Source organism: Chinchilla lanigera, unplaced genomic scaffold (genome assembly GCF_000276665.1).
Source record: "Chinchilla lanigera isolate Chin_1 unplaced genomic scaffold, ChiLan1.0 scaffold00003, whole genome shotgun sequence".
NCBI lineage: Eukaryota > Metazoa > Chordata > Mammalia > Rodentia > Chinchillidae > Chinchilla > Chinchilla lanigera.
This window is the reverse complement of record NW_004955404.1, coordinates 2,102,202-2,119,701: the sequence shown is the minus strand read 5'-3', so window position 1 is coordinate 2,119,701 and position 17,500 is coordinate 2,102,202. Positions and strand designations below refer to the sequence as shown.

The following is a 17,500-nucleotide window of genomic DNA, read 5'->3' as shown; positions in this document are numbered from 1 at the left end:
GCTCATGGGCCTGTAGCCACAGGACGGAGGTACCGGTTACCCAGGGGCGATCAGGACAGCGCTCTGCTGCCCTGGAGTCTGCGTCCAGCTTTGGTGCCGGAAGTGTGCACACTGTCCACGCCCCTGCCATTCCCAAGCTCTTCCTCTCTTTCCAGGGAGAATCAGGTGACCCCGGACCCCCAGGACCACCCGCCTACTCGCCTCATCCGGCCCTGGCCAAAGGTTCGTAGGGGCAGCTTCGGAGAGACGCAGCACACACACAATCGCTTCTGTTGGGCAGGGCAGGAGCTTCCGGCGCAGATTTGCAAAGCAAAGCTAAGGTCCGGGGACAGAGGCCAGGACGCCCCCGGTGGCTTGATCTGGCTCTGTGGAGCAGCACTGCACCCCCCAGATGCCCCCACCGCCCCACCCCAGACACCCTCCTTTATGCTGGCGTCGAGAAGCTCGCTAAGGACCCACCCCAGCCTGGGGAGGCCCTGGGGTGTCTCCTCCTCATCCCCGGGACCCCCGCACCCCCAGATCTGAAGCTGCTGGAAGGGCTGGGGAGACTGGCTTCCCCTGCTCAGGACTAGTGACCCCGGTCAAACGGAAGTCATCCCGTTGAGGCTTTGGGCACATGATTTTGAAACTGATGGTGGTGGTGTATCTTGCACCTTTTTCAAAAATGTCCCAGACAGGGAGCCCGGGGTTCATTCATTCAGCTCCTCCCTTTCCACCATACTCCGTCCCTGGGCACCCCCATAATCCCTGCCGAGACAGGAGGAGCGCCGTGAGTTTGGGGCCACCCTGGACTGCATCATGAGAGTCTATCTCAGAAACAGAAACAAAGAAATTTTTTCAGTTTTTTGGGTTTTTCGTTTCGGTTTGGTTTGGGTTTTTGTTATTTAGTTTGTTTGTTTTGAGGCCGGGTCTTGCTGTATGGTTCAGGCTGCCCTTGAACTTGCTTATACAGCCCAGGCTGGCCTAGAACGCAGGTGATCCTCCTGTCCCAGCCTCAGTGCTGGGTTACAGGCATGCACCACCACCTGACCAAAAAAATAATAATAATGGCCTGGCCAGACCCCCCCCCAAAAAAATTAAATAAATGGCACCTTTCCCGGCATGTGGATGTGGCCACGCCCCCTCCCTCTTCGCTGCTGGGACCACCTTTGGCTGCCCTGGGCTGGAACGTGGCTGAGCTGCATTCTGGCGTGTCCTGGAGTCCAGGTCGCGCTGAGCAGCCGCCTGCAGGCTGTTAGGGGAAAGGGTCCCTGCGGTCCTTGCAGACCACGTGTCCTGCGTGAGCGACTCGCATGCCCAGGTTCCGGCCGTGACAGCTCTCATCCTGGTGTGGGGCGTGTCTGTGTTCCAGGTGTCAGAGGAGACCCAGGATTCCAGGGGATTTATGGGGAGCCAGGAAGCAGGGGCGTGCCAGGAGACCCCGGCCCACCAGGCCTGCCCGGCCTGCCCGCCGGAGACCACGGTAAATGGGGTTTCCTGCCTGAGAGTCACGAGGGTGAGGGCAGGGCTTCCCCAGTGTGGCATTCCTGCCCCCCACGTGCCACCTGACCCTGGCCCTGAGTGACAGGGAGATGAGGGGATTTATTTGGGGTTTTGGGGGGTACCCAGAGCCTGGAGCATGCAAGGCCAGTACCTCTCCATGACCCCGAGAGGGCCTCAGGGAAGCTGGCAGGTGGTGATGCCACGTAGCCTTGGGGTACCGGCCGGCCTGGGCCCCAGGGCTACGGTGGCCTCACCTCCCCACCCCCACCCCGTGGTCTCCATGCCTCAAAGAGGAGGCGCTCTGATCCCCCCGGGTTTCAGGTGACAGAAGAGGCCTGCTCGGCGAGATGGGACCCAAAGGCTTCGCTGGAGAGCCGGGCATCCCCGCACGCACGCCGGGCCCAAAGGGCGCTGATGGAAGGCCAGGCCTGGCAGGACCCCCCGGGCCTGCCGGGCCCCCCGGACCAGACGGTGAGTGGGCGACAGGGCGCGCGCAGTGTGGGTGGTGCCCGCCCGCTACGTTTCGCTTGGGTTTCTGTGCCGGTGGGTTCCAAGCAGACCCGTGGGCTGATGGGTGAGGGTGTGGCTGCTCCCGGGCCCCGTGGTAGGGTGCAGGGCGCTCCCCGAGTGAGAGGACGAGGCCTGTGTGCGCTGGCCCTGATGCCCCGTAGCCTGTGGAGAAGAGCACCCCGCCCCCGGCCTCCATGGCGATGTCCTGTCCAGGCACGGGTGTGAGCTCACCTCGCACTTCTGGCGTCCACGCCATCATCGTCCTCGTGGTGGGCCCAGGCCCCTCCTCTGGCCTCGGGGGCTCACCCCCTCCCCCGTTAGCCGTGCCTTCAGCAGACCTGGTGCTCTGCTTTCCACACTCGTCACAGCCCGAGCACACAGAGCAGGCGCCCGAGGCTGGTGACAAAGGACAGCTGCACAGCCTACATCAGAAGCGTGGGAACTAGGCCGGCCGGAGGTGGTGCATCCGGGGGCCACCCCCGGGCGTTTCCCGTGGGCTGGAGACCTGTCTTTACTGGGTGGCCCTGTGGAGGAGGTGGGGAGTGGGTGTGCGCCCCAGCTTCAAGCGCAGCCTGCGGAGCTGTGCTTCGGAGGTTGTGAAGGCCCTCAGGAGAACATTTCCATCCTGAGCAGGGAGGGTGGGGCGTTCGGGCAGTGAGAGGCCCCAGGGCACCTTCCTTTGACCCTGGCCAAAGCCAGCAGCCTCTCCCCTCAGTGCAATTCATTCTGCGTCCTCGGGCAGCACCCCAGCCGTCTCAGCCTGCTGCAGCAGAGAAGACGCCATATTTAGAAATGGATAGTGTTGGATTTCAGTCCAAGTCTGAATTGAAGCCCCCGTGTTTTAGTTGCTCTGTGGAGGACACTTCTTGCCATCTCTGGGTGGGGAATCCTCAAGGTGCTAGAAGTCTACTGCTACCCTGTTGTTCCTTTAAAATAGTCCGCAGTCACTGCTCTATTTCTATGTCGTACGGTCAGTTTTTAACTTTCCAGGGTTCCGCTTTCTCCATTGTCTTTCAGCTAGAAAAGCCACATCCCACATTCTTTTGAAAAGTTTCCAGTGCTAAGGGCTGGGGATTTAGCTCAGCGGCACAGCGCCTGCCTGGCAAGCGCAAGGTCGTGAGTTCGATTTCCGGTACCAGAAAAAAAACAAAAAAAAGAAAGAAAAGTTTCAAGTGCAGAGAGTCCCATGTCTTAAGTTTGCCAATTGGTGTGAGCAGCTTATCTTTGACGCATTTCGTCGCTGGATGTGTCTCTCGTGCCGGAAGCCACACTCTAACGTGACCAGGGCAGTGACAGCCAAGATTCCATGAGCCGTGTCCTGGCTGAGTAGCATCCGCCGATTTTCCTTTCTGGAACAGAGCACGTGTTCGAAATAAAAGCTGAGAGGTGCGCCCCTGTGACAGAAAACTACCTGGGCCATCCTTCCTGTCCCTAAACTCCACTTGTTAAAGGCAGAAGCACACACCATCTTGATGCATAAACCTTGCTTAGCATCTGTGATTTGCCAACATAAGTCAACCGCAAACCACATAACTTATTTCCGGTCCATATTACAGACTTGTGAGTGAATGTATAAAATAGGTGAAATGGCATCAGATGGTTTATCAACCATAAATTTGTGAAGTGTGCCGATTAAGCCCTCACGTGTACGTGGATACATTTGTACTTCTCTGACCACTGTGAGAGCACCCCTTATGCAAGGGCAGCCAACCCTCATGGTGCTTCAGCAGTGCTGTGTACTGTCCTAATTCAGTATCCGTGGGCGTGGTGGCGCAGGCCTGTAATCCCAGCACAGGGGAGGCTGAGGCAGGAGGATCGTTGCGAGTTCGAGGCCAGCCTGGGCTACAAAGTGAGCTCAAGACCAGCCTGAACTGCAGAGCGAGACCCTGTCTCAAAAAGACCAAAAAAAAATTCAGTATCCGTGATCTGGATTCCCATAGAGTTCGGCCTTTTCAGAAAGAAATGCACGGATTCCCAGCAGATGTACCCCTCCTGTCCCAACGGCCCTTACTTAGTCTTCCGCGGCCCTGGGAAACGGGGCCTTGAAGTCAACTCCTTCCCGCGGGAAACGCCGTGCCCCCCGCAGTCCGGGCTTGGGGGTCCGGGTCTCTGCTCTTCCGGGGTGAGGGCGCAGAGGCGCCGCCTCCTGCGGGGCGGGCTTGCAGTGATGCGTGAATCAGGGAAGAAAAGAGCTGGGACAAACCAGGGGGTCAGGGCCGCACGGGGAGGAGCAGGGGGAAGTGAGCGAGACCCGGGGTGCGGGCGGCGGCCCCTCGCCTTCCCAGGCTCGCGCGGCCTCCTGACGCGGTCCCGGCGCCCTCTCCCCCGCGGCATCGTCTGCCGCCCTCGGCCGATCCGACTCGCGCGGGGCTCGCGTGCAGGGGCTGCGTTCGCTCGCAGGAGCGCGGCCACTGGTGGGTTAATTGTGGGCGCCCCGCCGGCCACCACCAGAGGGCACTGTCCCCCAAGGCTGCCGCTGCGCGGGCAGCATAAGAGCGGCAGGTGTGCGGGTCGCCTGGATGTGCCCCGCGGATGACACAGCGCTGTGGCCACGATGACGCTGGGGAACCCGATGCTTGCGGGGTAGGGCCCTCCAGCGAGGCTGAGCGCGCCTGGTCCTGTTGGGCGTGTGCGTGTGTGTGTGCGTGTGTGTGTGTGTGTGTGTGTGCGTGTGTGTGTGTGTGTGCGCGCGCGCATACAAGCGCACACGGCCTGAGCTGCGAAGGTGCGGGACGCCAGAGCCGGGACAGATGCGAGCGGGTGTGCCTGGACTGAAACCTGTAGTCACCTTGGAGCGCGAGCTACACGGGTCTGTCTCCGCCTTCCTCGGACTGGGTCAGCGGGGACCCTGGGCCAAGAACCTGCCGGGCCGGGACACCGCACCCCGGGGTGAGCACTAACGTCTGCGCTGTCGGTTTCTCTGCAGGCTTCCTGTTCGGCCTGAAAGGAACACAGGGCAGCCGGGGCTACCCAGGGCATTCCGGCTTCCCGGGGATGCGAGGGCAGAAGGGATGGAAAGGTGAGGATCTGCACAGGTGGGGGCGGGGAAGGCAGCACCCGGCCTCCAGAGCGTTCATCTGCCCCTAGGCCTGTTTCACATCCCGCTCAGCATTCCTAAGCCACAACCCACAGCTTTCTGAGTGCCAGCCTCACCACCAGTACGAGATGCCACAACTGACCCCGCAGGACAGGCAGGCCACAGTCAAAACACAGATGCACAGAAATAGTGAGCAAAGTTAACGTGCACACCTGTCATCCCAGCCCTCAGGAGGCTGAGGCAGGAGGGTGGCTGCGAGATGCAGGCCAGCCCGGCTACCTAGCAAGACCTTGCCTGTGTGCAGACACGACGCGTCTTCTCCCACGCTCTGCAGGTGACACCGGGGACTGCAGATGTGGCGGAGATCAGTTCATCCCTCTTCCAGGGCTGCCAGGACTCAAAGGTTTCCCAGGTGCCAACGGGGAGCCCGGCAGAAAAGGGGAGCCAGGAGACCCAGGCCAGCATGGCATCCCTGGGTTCCCAGGGTTCAAGGTGAGAAAGCAGCGCCCTCTTGTGGCCATATTTAGTAGGCTCCCAGGCCGGTGTTCCAAGGACTTCTGGCCAGCAAGGCAGGGGACCCCGTGCACTGACGGTCAGACCAGTGACCCCAGCATTCTAGGAGGCAGAGGCAGGAGGACCGCAAATTCCAGCCCAGTCCAGGCAACTTATCACCTTAGCAAGACCCTGTCTTAAAATAAAAATGGAGAGGAACTGAGGGCGCAGCTCAGCAAGGGGCTCTGGTTCAATCCCCAGCACCTCCCCCCAAAAAGCCACGTGTTCCAGGGTGAACTTCACAGACTCTCGGCGCGGCCACTGTGGAAGAGAGCCGGCCTCGCGCATCCTCAGAAAGTTAGACCCGGTTAGCTCCCCACCCGGACGTGCCACTCCCGGGTGTGAGCTAAAGCCACACCCAAGAGAGCTGTGAGCTAAAGCCCAAGAGAGCTGTGAGCTAAAGCCACACAGCTTGCAAACTGTCGACCCACGGTGTCCGCGCCCTGGGACCTCACCGTGACGGGCTCCGTGGACGTGCTGCGGTGCCGTGCGGAGTGGCACGAGGGGTCCCTTTACTGGGTGATGAAAGTGTTCTACAGGGCTGGGGGTATAGCTCAGTGGCACAAGCGCCTGCCTGGCAAGCACAGGGTCCTGAGTTTGATCCCCAGTACCACAAAAACAAAAAACAAAGTGTTCTACAGTTAGACACCAACGGTGATGGCGCAACCTCGTGGAAACGCTAAACCCACCGGATTTTATGCTTTCAGTTGGTGAATTTGTGGTCTGAGTTACATCTCAAAAAACACCCTGCTAGCGTTTTGAACGTGAACATGTTACCGCCTGGGCATTCGCTTCCAGTTTGAGCACTGAATGAAGGCTTCCCTAACCCGTCAGAGAGTGAGACCTCCAAGTTCATGTGAAGCCGTTTTGTAGGACTGTGTGAGTTCCCTGTCCTAGGTCCCTGGAACAGACCAGCTAAGTGGCCGGGATGCAGGGTCCCTCCTCCCAGGGCCGGCTCAGACTAACCAGAGCTCCCAAAGCCATTTCAGATGTGGGCAAAGCAACTATACGTTTTATCTTTTTAGTGTCAAAGAGAACTGCAGGAGAAATATAAAGCCAGAAGCCTGTCGTGTTATATATCCAGCAATAAAGAAAAAGTTCGCTCAGGCCACTCAGCCAGGGGCACTCTGGGAGATCTGACTCAGGAAAACTGTGGCCACGCGGGGCTGCCAGAGTCACCAGGCTACCGTGTCCTGGGCTTTCCCAGAGAACAAACAGGAAAACACAGCAAAGAGTAGCAGTTGCTCGGTTTTATCATAGTTTAACAACTGACATCATCTCCAGACCGTGGCTGCTGAGCCATACCAGGTGCTCAGGTTTCCAGAAGGAGCACAGCACACGAGGACGACGCACTCCGCCGACAAACCTGGCAGTGGCCTCGGCACTCACGGCGCAATCGGCAGCTTCCCAGAGCCAGAGGGCCCCTTTCTTGTGCCCAGCCGCCCGAGTGTCCCACGTCACACCCACGCCCTCGGGACTCTGTCAGGCCTCTGCCTGTGTTTGTCGTCCTCTGTTTCCGTGTATGTTTGTGTGCCTGGCAGCCCCACTGCAGTACCAATGCCTGACTTCCTTGTAATTGTGGCTTGTCCTTTGGTTTGCTTTTAACGTTCGTACTGCTGGTGTGTAAAATGCAGGCGCTGACCAGTAAGTAAATTCACCGCCCATCCGCTGACCAGAGCGCATCTGAGCGCCATCTGTGTGCGAGAGGCTAAGAGAATGTCGCCCTTTCCCACCAAGAGCCAAATCAATACATCAAGCCCCTGTGGAATTTCTGAGGCGAGAGCTGGCACTGGCACGCAACATTCCGTTCCCTGGGGCCCAGGTTCCCCGCTCCCGACTCACAAACACTAAACGCAGTCCCACGCCGGCCGATGCACATCTGTACGCCTCCGCTTTGAATGTCCCGGCAGTGGCTTCTTCCTCGTATGTTTTCCTTCACCTTAAATCACTTTGCAAAGGAAGGTGTGGGTGAAATGTAGTCCTGTTCTCGACGGTGACCGACCACGGATTTCAGCGCGTAGGCTTGCGGGCTCGTTGCCTGCCTGCACCTCGGTGACTGTAGTCAGGCGTGAAGCCACCTTGTGTTTGAGTGCAGTGCTTCTCCGCATCCAGGGGACCTTTGTGAAGCGCTGCCACAGTCCGCTGCTCAGGGCGGGGACAGGGCACCTGCCTCTTGCCCCGGCCTCCAAGTGGTGGTCAGGGCGCCCGCCCAGGCGTGGAGTTCGGAATAGTCTAGGGTACTTCTACTACGTTTTAATTACTTGCATTTTAAAGATAATTGAAAATCCAGTTCCTCGGCCCCACCAGCTCAATCCCAGGGCCTAATGTCCACCGGCCCTACGGCCACTGGCAGGACACAGCATTCCTGGCCTTGTGGAAAGTTCTTCGGGGCCGCTCTGGGCTTGGGGACAGGTGACAGCCACATACCGTGTGAGCCGCAGAACCTTCCATCCCTGGCTGGAGGAGGCACACACATCCACGTGCTTGTTTCTGCAGGGAACCCCCGGCAGCGTCGGAGCCCCGGGCCCTAAGGGAGCAAAAGGCGATTCCAGGATGGTCACCACCAAAGGTGGGTGCTTGGTGGCCGGCGACTCTGGGGCTGCTCGGCCTCCTGCGAGGTCCGTATGCGTGGACTCACACGCAGACCCTTTGCAGGCGAGAAGGGACAGCCTGGTGTCCCCGGCCTGCACGGCATGAAAGGTGACGACGGGACCCCCGGCCGTGACGGTCTGGACGGCTTCCCCGGCCTTCCGGGCCCCCCTGTGAGTAGCGCTCTCCTCTCCGTCATGCGTGATCGAGGGCGCCAGGGCCTCGGGCTCGGCACGGGAGCGCGGCACGCGTAGCACAGGAAGGTTCTGTCTTAAGGGAACGGTGAAAGCACGAGGACTTGGTTTCAGGAATGGCAGTGAGTCTCATGAAAGCCACCTGAGGGCACGTTTAGGTCGGAGATTAAACATCCCTCGTGGTGCGACGTGGAGCAAGCCCTCAAGGGCAGAGTGCTCTGCCACCGGCAGCAGATCCCAGCTCTGCCTGTGTCCACGGTGGGCCCCACGCAGGTTGGGACTCAGCGTCAGTGGGGAGGCAGCCTGCACGCCCTTCCTGCACCCCTTCGCAAGATTCCTGGCCACTCTGTCTCGGGCCCCGCAGCCCGCACCTCTGCCTTCCTGTGGGTCTCGTCTCCTGGGATGGCTATACACCACACGGTGTCCTGTGGCCGGAGGACTCAGGTGGCTCTGTGATCTGCTTCTTAAGAAGCCTGTCTGAGCCAGGTGTGGGCAGCCTGTAATTCTGGGGCGTGCACTTCGGCGGCTGAGGCAGGAAAATTTCGAGTTGGGGGCCAACCCGGGCAACGTAGCGAGACACTGCCTCAGAATAAAATTTGCGCAGGGCCAGGCTGGGGCTCAGTGGTGGTGCTGCCTGGCCCGTAGAGCCAGGCGGGGGCCGGTGGCCCTGCTCTGTCCCAGGGACGGGTGGAAGGCGGGGCTGCTTGTGACATTGGTCTTATTTTGAGATAACCTGGAATTTCTCACAGGGCGATGGCATCAAAGGCACCCCAGGAGACGCTGGTTACCCGGGAGTTCCTGGAGCCAAGGGTGTCCCAGGAGAGATGGGACCCCCAGGACTGGGCTTGCCGGGCCCCAAGGGCGAGCAGGGCTTCCCCGGAGACGCAGGGTTCCCCGGGCCCCCGGGCTTGCCCGGTCCTCCCGGCCCCCAAGGCAGCCCAGGACAGACAGGTATGAGGGAGCTGCCCTGCGACTCCCCGGGGTGCAGATCCTGGCCAGGGCCCCCCCATGCTCTGCCCACGAGTGTCCCCAGGAGTCTGGCAAGGACCCGGCACTGCCGCACTGGTGCTAGGCGTGTGGGACAATACCCACAGGGCTTCCTGGCCCGCCCCTGCTCTCCTGGACACACAGGCTTCAGCCTTCAGCTCCCTGCCTTCAGCTCCCTGGTCGCCTTCAGCTCCCTGCCTGCACCCTGGCCTGCCCAGAACCCCGCTCACACACACACTCGCACTCACGCATTCATGCACATGTGAGGCGGGGCGTCCCGCAGTTCCCAGCCACCTCACCTTTCCCGGTGTCTCCCCAGACTGTGACACAGGCGTGAAGAGGCCCATCGGAGGTGACAGACAGGAGTCCGTGCAGCCAGGTACGTTGTGGAGGGAGGTGGCCCAGGCCGGCACAGCGTGGACTCGTGGCAGCGGGCAATGCCCAGAAGTGGCCAGTGTCGTCTGCTTCCGCCCAGAGTCGAGGGACGGGAAGACCCCAAGTGCTCGTCCTCGAGAGGCGCCCACAGACAGACACGGGCTGCCCTGCGCGGTGCCGGGTGAAGCCGGCGGTGCGCTCACAAGAGACTGGCCTGGGTTTGTCCTTGCGGAAGGCGGGGCCCGACTCCGCTCACGGGGGAAAGACGAGGATTCTGGCCGGGAGTGGACACCAGGAAGGACCAGGGGATGGGGGGGGGCACAGGGGTGCGAGTGACAGGAGGGGACCACGAGCTAAGGGCCACAGACAGGCGAGGGGCGAGCCCGCGGGGTTGTGGAGACAGAGGAGGGGTTTCCAGCTCAGGCGCTCGGCCCCGACGCTCCCGGCTCTGGGCAGTGGGTGTGCAGCGCAGGCGAAGGCCGGGCTGGAGGACGGTGCGGGGAGTGCAGGGTGCAGCTCTGAGGCCCCGGGAACCGCAAAGCAGTGTGGCCACAGGCTGGGCTGGGGCTGCCCAGCTGCAGTGGGGACATTCTGCACGGAAAGACGCCTCACCTCTGGGGTCCACCGCGCTCAGAGTGGTTTGCAAACGCTGTGTCCTGTGCAGATCGCAGGCTGGTAGGGACAGAGGTATAGACAGGTCCCCTCGGCGGACTCCCTTCTCTCCGGAAAGGCTGAGGCCCAAGTCGGGCCCCACAAGCTTGTGCCACCAGGAAGAAAATGACGGTGTCGGGGAGGCTAAAACCCTGTCCCAGCTTAGACCTCAGGCCACTGGGAGCCCGCTCACCTCCACGGTGTGGCTGCACTCAATTCTGAGAGAGCTCAGAGGCACAAGAGAGAAGTCCAGGCCAGGTGTGGTGGCGCAAACCTGTCATCCCAGCCCTCGGGAGGCTGAGGCAGGAGGATCACCATGAGTTTTAGGCCAGCCTAGGCTACTTAGTGAGTTCAAGGCCAGCTTGGAATACATCAGAAGACTGTGCCTCAAAAAAACGAAAAAGAAAAAGCCCAAAGAATTCCTTTTGCAATTGCAAGGTATCTCCACCTGCTGATAGACATTCCTGGGTCGCAGGATGGCATCCACAGAGACCAGCTAGAGCCACCCGATTTATTTGTGCTGAGGCTGTGGTCCTCGAGAGGACAGGAAGCATTGGTCACTGCAGAACCACTTTGCTCTTGATAGGACCGGCTGTATTTGTACCTTATGCTAATCTGGATTTCATGATACAATGGAATTAAACTTACATCAGACCCAAGATTAATTAAGCCTCGGGGTGACTGGTCATCCAGGGGTGGCTCATTCATCTGCACGGGACTCCTGTGGCAGGTGCTCAGCTCCTCTCCCTCCCCAGGTTGCGTCGGAGGCCCCAAGGGATCGCCCGGCCTGCCCGGCCCTCCTGGGGCCCCAGGTAATGTGCTGTCCCCAGCCCCTGCGTACCTGGACCTCAGGTGCGGCAAGATCCAGCATCCCACACCCCAGAGCGGACTCTGGCCCTCTGTGGGGAGGGCTGTGTGTGGAGACAGACACCAGGCTGCCCCCCAGCTGATGGGAGACTCAGGCACCCAGAAAAGTCGCTCTGCAAGCCCAGAGGTGCTGCTGTGGGCCATACCCCCTCCGCCCCCGTGGGACTAACGTGGGTTGCTGTTTTTTTGGTGTCCAGGTGACAAAGGCCCCAGAGGGGCCCCTGGACTCTCCGGAGAGGACGGACCACGAGGGCTCAAGGGCTTCCCCGGAGACCCAGGCCGCGAAGGGTTCCCGGGACCCCCAGGTGACTTGTGGGGAAGGCCGCGTGGGTGGCTCTGGTGTCTTTGTTCAGAGCAGCCGTTTCCACAGCACAGGCCCTCGATGGCAGCTGCTGTCCTTGTCACGGGGAGGCAGAGCACGCCTGACCTCATCCCAGCCACACTGCGCTGCGTTTGTGGAAAACACCGCCTGGTCCCACGGGAAACAGGCGGCCGGTGCCGGGGAAGCCTTTCCCCTGAGCAAACCCGGCTGCCTTGCCTGTGAGCACCCTGCGAGCCCCGCGGCCCTGCCATCATCCAGGCCGATCTCAGACTCAGAGAGGCCACGAGAAGGCAGAATGGCCCATGTGGGCCGTGTCCCCGTATCTCCATGTCCCAGTGTGGGCCGCGTGGCACTCGCGGGGCATGCAGAGGGCGCCGTCCCCCTCGGGCTCCCATCACTCCCTGAGATGTCCCTCCCCCCGCCCGCCCCCTGCACACGCAGGAGGCTGGTGTTCCAAGCACGGGGAGGAGGACCGGGCCACACGCGTCCCGGATGTCCTGCCTGGCTGTTCCAGGGCAGGCCTGGACGCCGGAGGGCAGCGGGGAGGGCAGTGGGGAGAAGGACGCTGTGACCGCCCGGCCCCAGCGTTTCCAGCCTCCTCCCGGCACCGGCTCAGGTGACAACGCTGACCTAGGCTAAGGGGCCCCTGTTTCCTTTTAGGGTTCATGGGACCCCGAGGATCCAAAGGTGCGGTGGGCCTCCCTGGCCCCGACGGATTCCAGGGCCCTAATGGCCTGCCAGGCCCTGCAGGGGCCCCTGGGGACAGGGGCATTCCCGGAGAGGTCCTGGGGGCCCAGCCCGGGCCCCGGGGGGACGCTGGGCTGCCTGGACACCCTGGCCTGAAAGGCGTCCCTGGAGAGCAAGGAGCCCCTGGATTCAGAGGTGAGTCCCACATCTCAGGGGGGGGATGTCCCCGTCAGGAGCGCCCCGTGGAGCCTGGCGAGCGGTGAGCAGGGACTGCCGCCAGCTGCGTCCTCCCTCTCTGTGCCGTGTGTCACTGCTGCAGTCACCTGGAGCGGCCAGCAGAGCACGGCCTGGAGACCTCGCAACCCACCCTGCGCTGTGCTGCCCGGGGCCGCCGTCCAGTCCCAGCCTGCACGATCCCAGGCACCCCATGCTGGGCACAGGGCTTGGGGCCGAAACGCACACGGCTCACTGTGCTGCCGTTCACGACACCCCGCGCGGTGGTGCCTGGTGAGGGAGACGGGGCCTGCCGTCTCCACACCTGGCACTGAGCCCCGCTCGCCCTGACAGAGACGGTGTCTCAGATGGCACTGTCTCGGTCCCCTCCGCCCCGCCCACCCCGGCCGGGAGCGTGCCCTCCCCAGCTCTGCAGCGCAGCCAGTGTCCTGCAGTGTGACCATAGCCGGGGCAGCCTGGACCCTGACGGGCAGCCAGGAGCCCGAGGAGCTCAGGGCGGGACTGGCATTTTGGAGGAGTCTGTCCGTGTCCCCACAAGGGAAGGGAGCACACAGGGCAGCGATTTTGATGACAGCTGGGCTGACCAGCTCCCCAGCTGGGGGGACAGGAGCGTGGCCCAGAGAGAGGAAGGAGGAGGCTGGGGCGGCAGCGTGCACAGGTGCACACAGACAGGGCCTCACACGCATACATGACACACGCGCACACACACACGCACGATAAGCACTCATCACCCACACGTGATCTCACAGTGGGGCGGGCGGCGGGGCCGGTCCTGCTCCAGCCGGAGCTCAGTGGCAGGGACACGCAGGTGGGTGCTGTGCTTCTCCACAGAGCTGTCTGGACAGTCACCGCCCGCGGCCCAGACCAGAGTGGGCCGGGCTGTGCCAGGCAGCTGCTTTTCCAGTGGTTCTGTAAATGGAAACCACCCGGAACAAGTCCGCTCAAAGAAATGACCACAGCACGAAGGGCAAAAGCCCTGCCACCCGCCCAGTGCTGGCCGCGGCGGCCCAAGTCCTCAGCCGCAGTGTTCGCAGCCTGGCACATGTCCTCCTGGGGGCGCACCAGACCCCACTGGGCGCTGTGCACCCTGAGGCCTCCGTCAGGCTCAGACCTGCGCAGGTCCCGGTGACGAGCTGTTCCTGGGGGTCGATTGTGCCCTGCCACGCTCCTATAGAGGCGCACAGACACACAAGCACAAAGTGTACAAAGTGTGTGGGCAAATGCTAAAATTCTACACATTAAAAACAAAACATTTGTCCAGGCGTAGTGGCACACACAGGTAATCCCAGCACTTGGGAGGCTGAAGCAGGAGGATCACTGTGAGTTTGAGACCAGCCTGGATTACCTGTCAAGACCATCTCAAAAGGCAAAAACAAAAACAAAAACAAAAATTTATCAGCAAAAGTGAAATAGTTGTGCCCCCAGACTAGAAGGTGTATGCCGTTAGTATCCCTCCCCCAAGAACTTCTCAGACCTATAAGAAAAATATCAGAGTCTCCAAAGGGAAGCCCAAGCAAAGAACAAACACTGCACCAAAACGCAAACACTAGAAGGAATGGTGCTCATAAGAAATGTGCGAACGGACACAGCCCGGGAACCTCCTCCCTCTGCTGCAGCCGACTCTCTGGTTTTGTCTGAACTTCAGGCTCAGTGCCGGAGAAAACAGGGTAGATGGAGAACTGGTGCACTTGCTGGAGTCGGGGTGATTGGGGAAAGTATTTGCTTTGACCACTAGGTCGACCTCTGGGCCGCTTCCCTAAGGAAATCGCCAGCCGCGTGGGTGGTCTGTGTACCAAGCCCCGACTCGGGCTATTTATTCAGAGTCGCTGAAATGTCGGCAGGGAATGTGTGCAAATGCGGTAAAATGCTGGGGACGCCCAGTGGAAAGAGCCGATGCCAATGGCGTTTATTGCGCTGCGACTCTGCGGCCCTCCCTCCCTCTGTGCGTGCGCGTGTGCGTGCGTGTGTGTGCGTTTAGAGGACTAGACAAGGCAGGCAGGAAACTCGCCGGATTGTCAGTGACCGCCGCGGGGTGAGGGTCCAAGCCCCTGCCCCTCCTGTGTCCAGACTTCCCGGAGCCCAGGCCCTGAGACGCGCTCTGCCGCCTGACCCAGGAGGGCGGCGCCTCTGCTGCCAGACGGTGCCCCGGCCTCACCACTGTCTTCTCCGTGCCCACAGGGAGCCAGGGGATGCCCGGGATGCCGGGGCTGAAGGGCCAGCTGGGCTTCCCAGGACCCTCCGGCCAGCAGGGACTGCCGGGACCTCCAGGACTGCACGGATTCCCAGGAGCTCCCGGCCCAGAGGGGCCGTTGGGGCTGCCCGGTGTCCCGGGCAGGGAAGGTAGGAGTCTGAGGGCCCCAGGGAGGGGAGGGGGCCTCAGACTTCCTCACAGGAACCCCCAAGAGCTGCTGCCAGTTCCAAACTCAAGACGCGTGTTTCACCGAGAATTTAAACAGCCCGAGAAACGGGCTCCTCCTTTTGCCTGTTGGGTATACAGGGGGTCTGGGGAAGATTTTACTAGAGAAAAAAGAAGTTCCCACAGAAAAAGTCCAAATCCAGCAGTCCAGGTTGGAGAGGGGGACCTGGAGGAGGTGCTGAGTACCCCCAGACAGTTCAGGCAGGGGGAACATCGGGAACATTGCCCCAGCCGGTCTGGAACTCCTGAACTCGAGCAGCCCTCCACCTCGGGTGTAGCAGGTTCTGGAGGCCGAGCTGAGGGCTGGGGGCAGCTGAGGGAAAGCAGCCGCTGGTGGCTTTAGCAGAGAAGGGCAGTGGGGCCTTCAGGAAGCGGCAGGCAGCTGGCGGTGGGGTCCAGTGTGAGACCGAGGACGGCAGCAGGCCGGGGCGCACGAGGTCGGGACAGCGAGGTGACTGGGCAGGTGCAGACAGGAGGGGGCAGGCGCGGCCAGCGGGGACCTGGAGCTCAGGACGGGCAGCCCCTCCAACCCTGGAGACCAAGTCCCTGCCAGGGCCGGCGCTGCCCGGCGCCCCTTGCCCTCCCCCGACAGCTCTGTTCCCAGGCCTGGGGCTCCTGACCCTCCCTCCCTTCCGAGGAAAGCATGTGAGACTGCGCCTTGGCCCCCGAGGAGAGTTCTCCGCACCGCCTTGAGCTTTGCCTTCCCGCCCTGCCAGGTCTGCCCGGGGACAGGGGCGACCCCGGTGACACAGGCGCCCCAGGCCCTGTGGGGATGAAAGGTCTCGCTGGGGACAGAGGCGACGCGGGCGCAGCGGGCGATCGGGGCCAACCAGGAACGCCCGGGTTTAAAGGAATGGTTGGGATGCCCGGCAGCCCCGGGCGAAAAGGTAACCGGGCCTTGACGACACCCAGGCTGCTGTCCAGTCCCCGAGGGACCCGGGACCTCCTTCTGTCCTTCCCCGCGTCCGGCTGCAGACCGGCTGCCCTGCCGCGCTTGTCCCCGTGCTGCACGTCAGACGTGGGCCTGCCGGGTCCCCACGCCCGGCTCCCACTAACGGCCACCCTCCTTCACTCCAGGGGACAGAGGCTCGCCAGGCATGGACGGCTTCCAGGGCATGATCGGGCTCAAGGGAAGGCCGGGGCTCCCGGGCACCAAGGGCGAGGCCGGGCTTTCTGGGCTGCCCGGTGTGAGGGGCCCGCCCGGCCAGCGTGGCGGGAAAGGTATGTACACTACACGGGGTCCCCACCGCCTTGGGGAAGCGGGAACCAGGACAAGGAGGAGACAGCCGGCAGCACCCCTGGGTGGTCCCGGAGTCGGGGGACAGTCCTGACCTCAGGGCTTTGCTGGCATTGGCACTGTCATTAGCAGCGTTTGCGTCGTCCCGCTGCTCTCGGGGAGCTGTCCGTGCACACGGCGTCTTTGTTCCCTTTGTATCCCCTCCCCACACCCTTCCCCTCTGCTCAGCCCCTCCCCCTGCAAAGATCCAGCTGTTTCCTGTTATCCATCTTTATTTGCCCCCTGTTCACGTGCGGGCTTCTCACACGGGAGAAACCCCGAGACATCCGAGCTACGTGCTTCACTGCTCTCAGCATCGGTCCGGGGTGCTCCGTGCCCCACACGGGACGCGGGTCTACGCCTCCGTGTGGCCCGTGTGCTGCCCCGTGTGTGAGCTGCACGCTTCCCTCACCGTATCAGGATGCGCTGCTGTGCGTGCGCGGCTGTCGGCACGGGTGTGCGTGGGTCACTGATGTGCCGAGGAAATTCGGAGGCTAAAGTAGCCGCACAAGGAGGCCCACGGGGCCGTGGAACGGACTGCGCCGTGACCCGCTGCCCAGCACGCTGAGGCGGGGAGGGCAGGAGGGCCAGGGTGTCCCTGCGGGGGGCAGACTCACCGCCCGACGCTGCGCCCCAGAGCCAGGCTGGCTCGTCCGACCCGCAAGGGTGACTCTGGACCCGGGCACTGGGCTGGAGCCGCGTGGCCCGGAGACTCCGGAGGGGCACCGCCGAGACCGAGGGCCTGCTCCACCTTTGCCCTGCATCTGAGGTCCCAGGAAGTGACGGCCTCTGCTTTCTTCCAGGCACCCGCGGGGACCCCGGCCCCCCAGGCCCTCCTCCCGTCATCCTGCCGGGGATGAAGTACATTAAGGGAGAGAAAGGCGACGAAGGGCCCATGGGGCTGAAAGGCCACCTGGGCTTGAAAGGTGAGGCTCCCTGTGCCCAGCCCACTGCTGCGCTGGCCCAAGGCCCCAACCCACCCTCACCCAGGTGTCCACGCCAGGGCTTGTGGGCCCCTTTGACGCCTGAGCACCCGGAGCCCTCGTTCTGAGCTGTGTGGCCCTGGGGAAACGGGTGCTGCCCAGACTGCAGGGCGCTTTCCCCACTGATGGGGCACCCGGGTCTTCCTGCAGGTGTCCAAGGCATGCCGGGGGTCCCAGGGCAGGCAGGAGTCCCAGGGCTGCCCGGAAGGCCAGGCTACATCAAAGGCATCAAAGGCGACATCGGCCTACCTGGCTCCCCCGGCCTGCCGGGCTTCCCCGGCGTGGTCGGCCCGCCCGGGATCATCGGCTTCCCAGGCTTCACAGGCAGCCGGGTGAGT

General features: G+C 62.3%; 1 protein-coding gene across 1 annotated transcript in view; it reads left to right on the top strand.

Annotated features, from left to right (window-relative positions):
• Col4a2 (collagen, type IV, alpha 2) overlaps window positions 1-17,500 on the top strand; it is a gene marked incomplete at its 5' end in the record, with an annotated part of 85,896 nt that overhangs the window by 58,378 nt on the left and 10,018 nt on the right. The window contains 17 exons of the mRNA XM_013516801.1: window positions 156-222; window positions 1,352-1,462; window positions 1,804-1,953; window positions 4,919-5,011; window positions 5,364-5,521; window positions 8,078-8,150; window positions 8,237-8,343; window positions 9,114-9,315; window positions 9,671-9,730; window positions 11,133-11,189; window positions 11,442-11,549; window positions 12,227-12,448; window positions 14,666-14,827; window positions 15,620-15,790; window positions 15,981-16,124; window positions 16,983-17,105; window positions 17,313-17,494. Of these exons, the coding sequence (XP_013372255.1) occupies window positions 156-222; window positions 1,352-1,462; window positions 1,804-1,953; window positions 4,919-5,011; window positions 5,364-5,521; window positions 8,078-8,150; window positions 8,237-8,343; window positions 9,114-9,315; window positions 9,671-9,730; window positions 11,133-11,189; window positions 11,442-11,549; window positions 12,227-12,448; window positions 14,666-14,827; window positions 15,620-15,790; window positions 15,981-16,124; window positions 16,983-17,105; window positions 17,313-17,494 (2,190 nt within the window). The remainder of the gene's footprint in view (window positions 1-155; window positions 223-1,351; window positions 1,463-1,803; window positions 1,954-4,918; window positions 5,012-5,363; window positions 5,522-8,077; window positions 8,151-8,236; window positions 8,344-9,113; window positions 9,316-9,670; window positions 9,731-11,132; window positions 11,190-11,441; window positions 11,550-12,226; window positions 12,449-14,665; window positions 14,828-15,619; window positions 15,791-15,980; window positions 16,125-16,982; window positions 17,106-17,312; window positions 17,495-17,500) is intronic.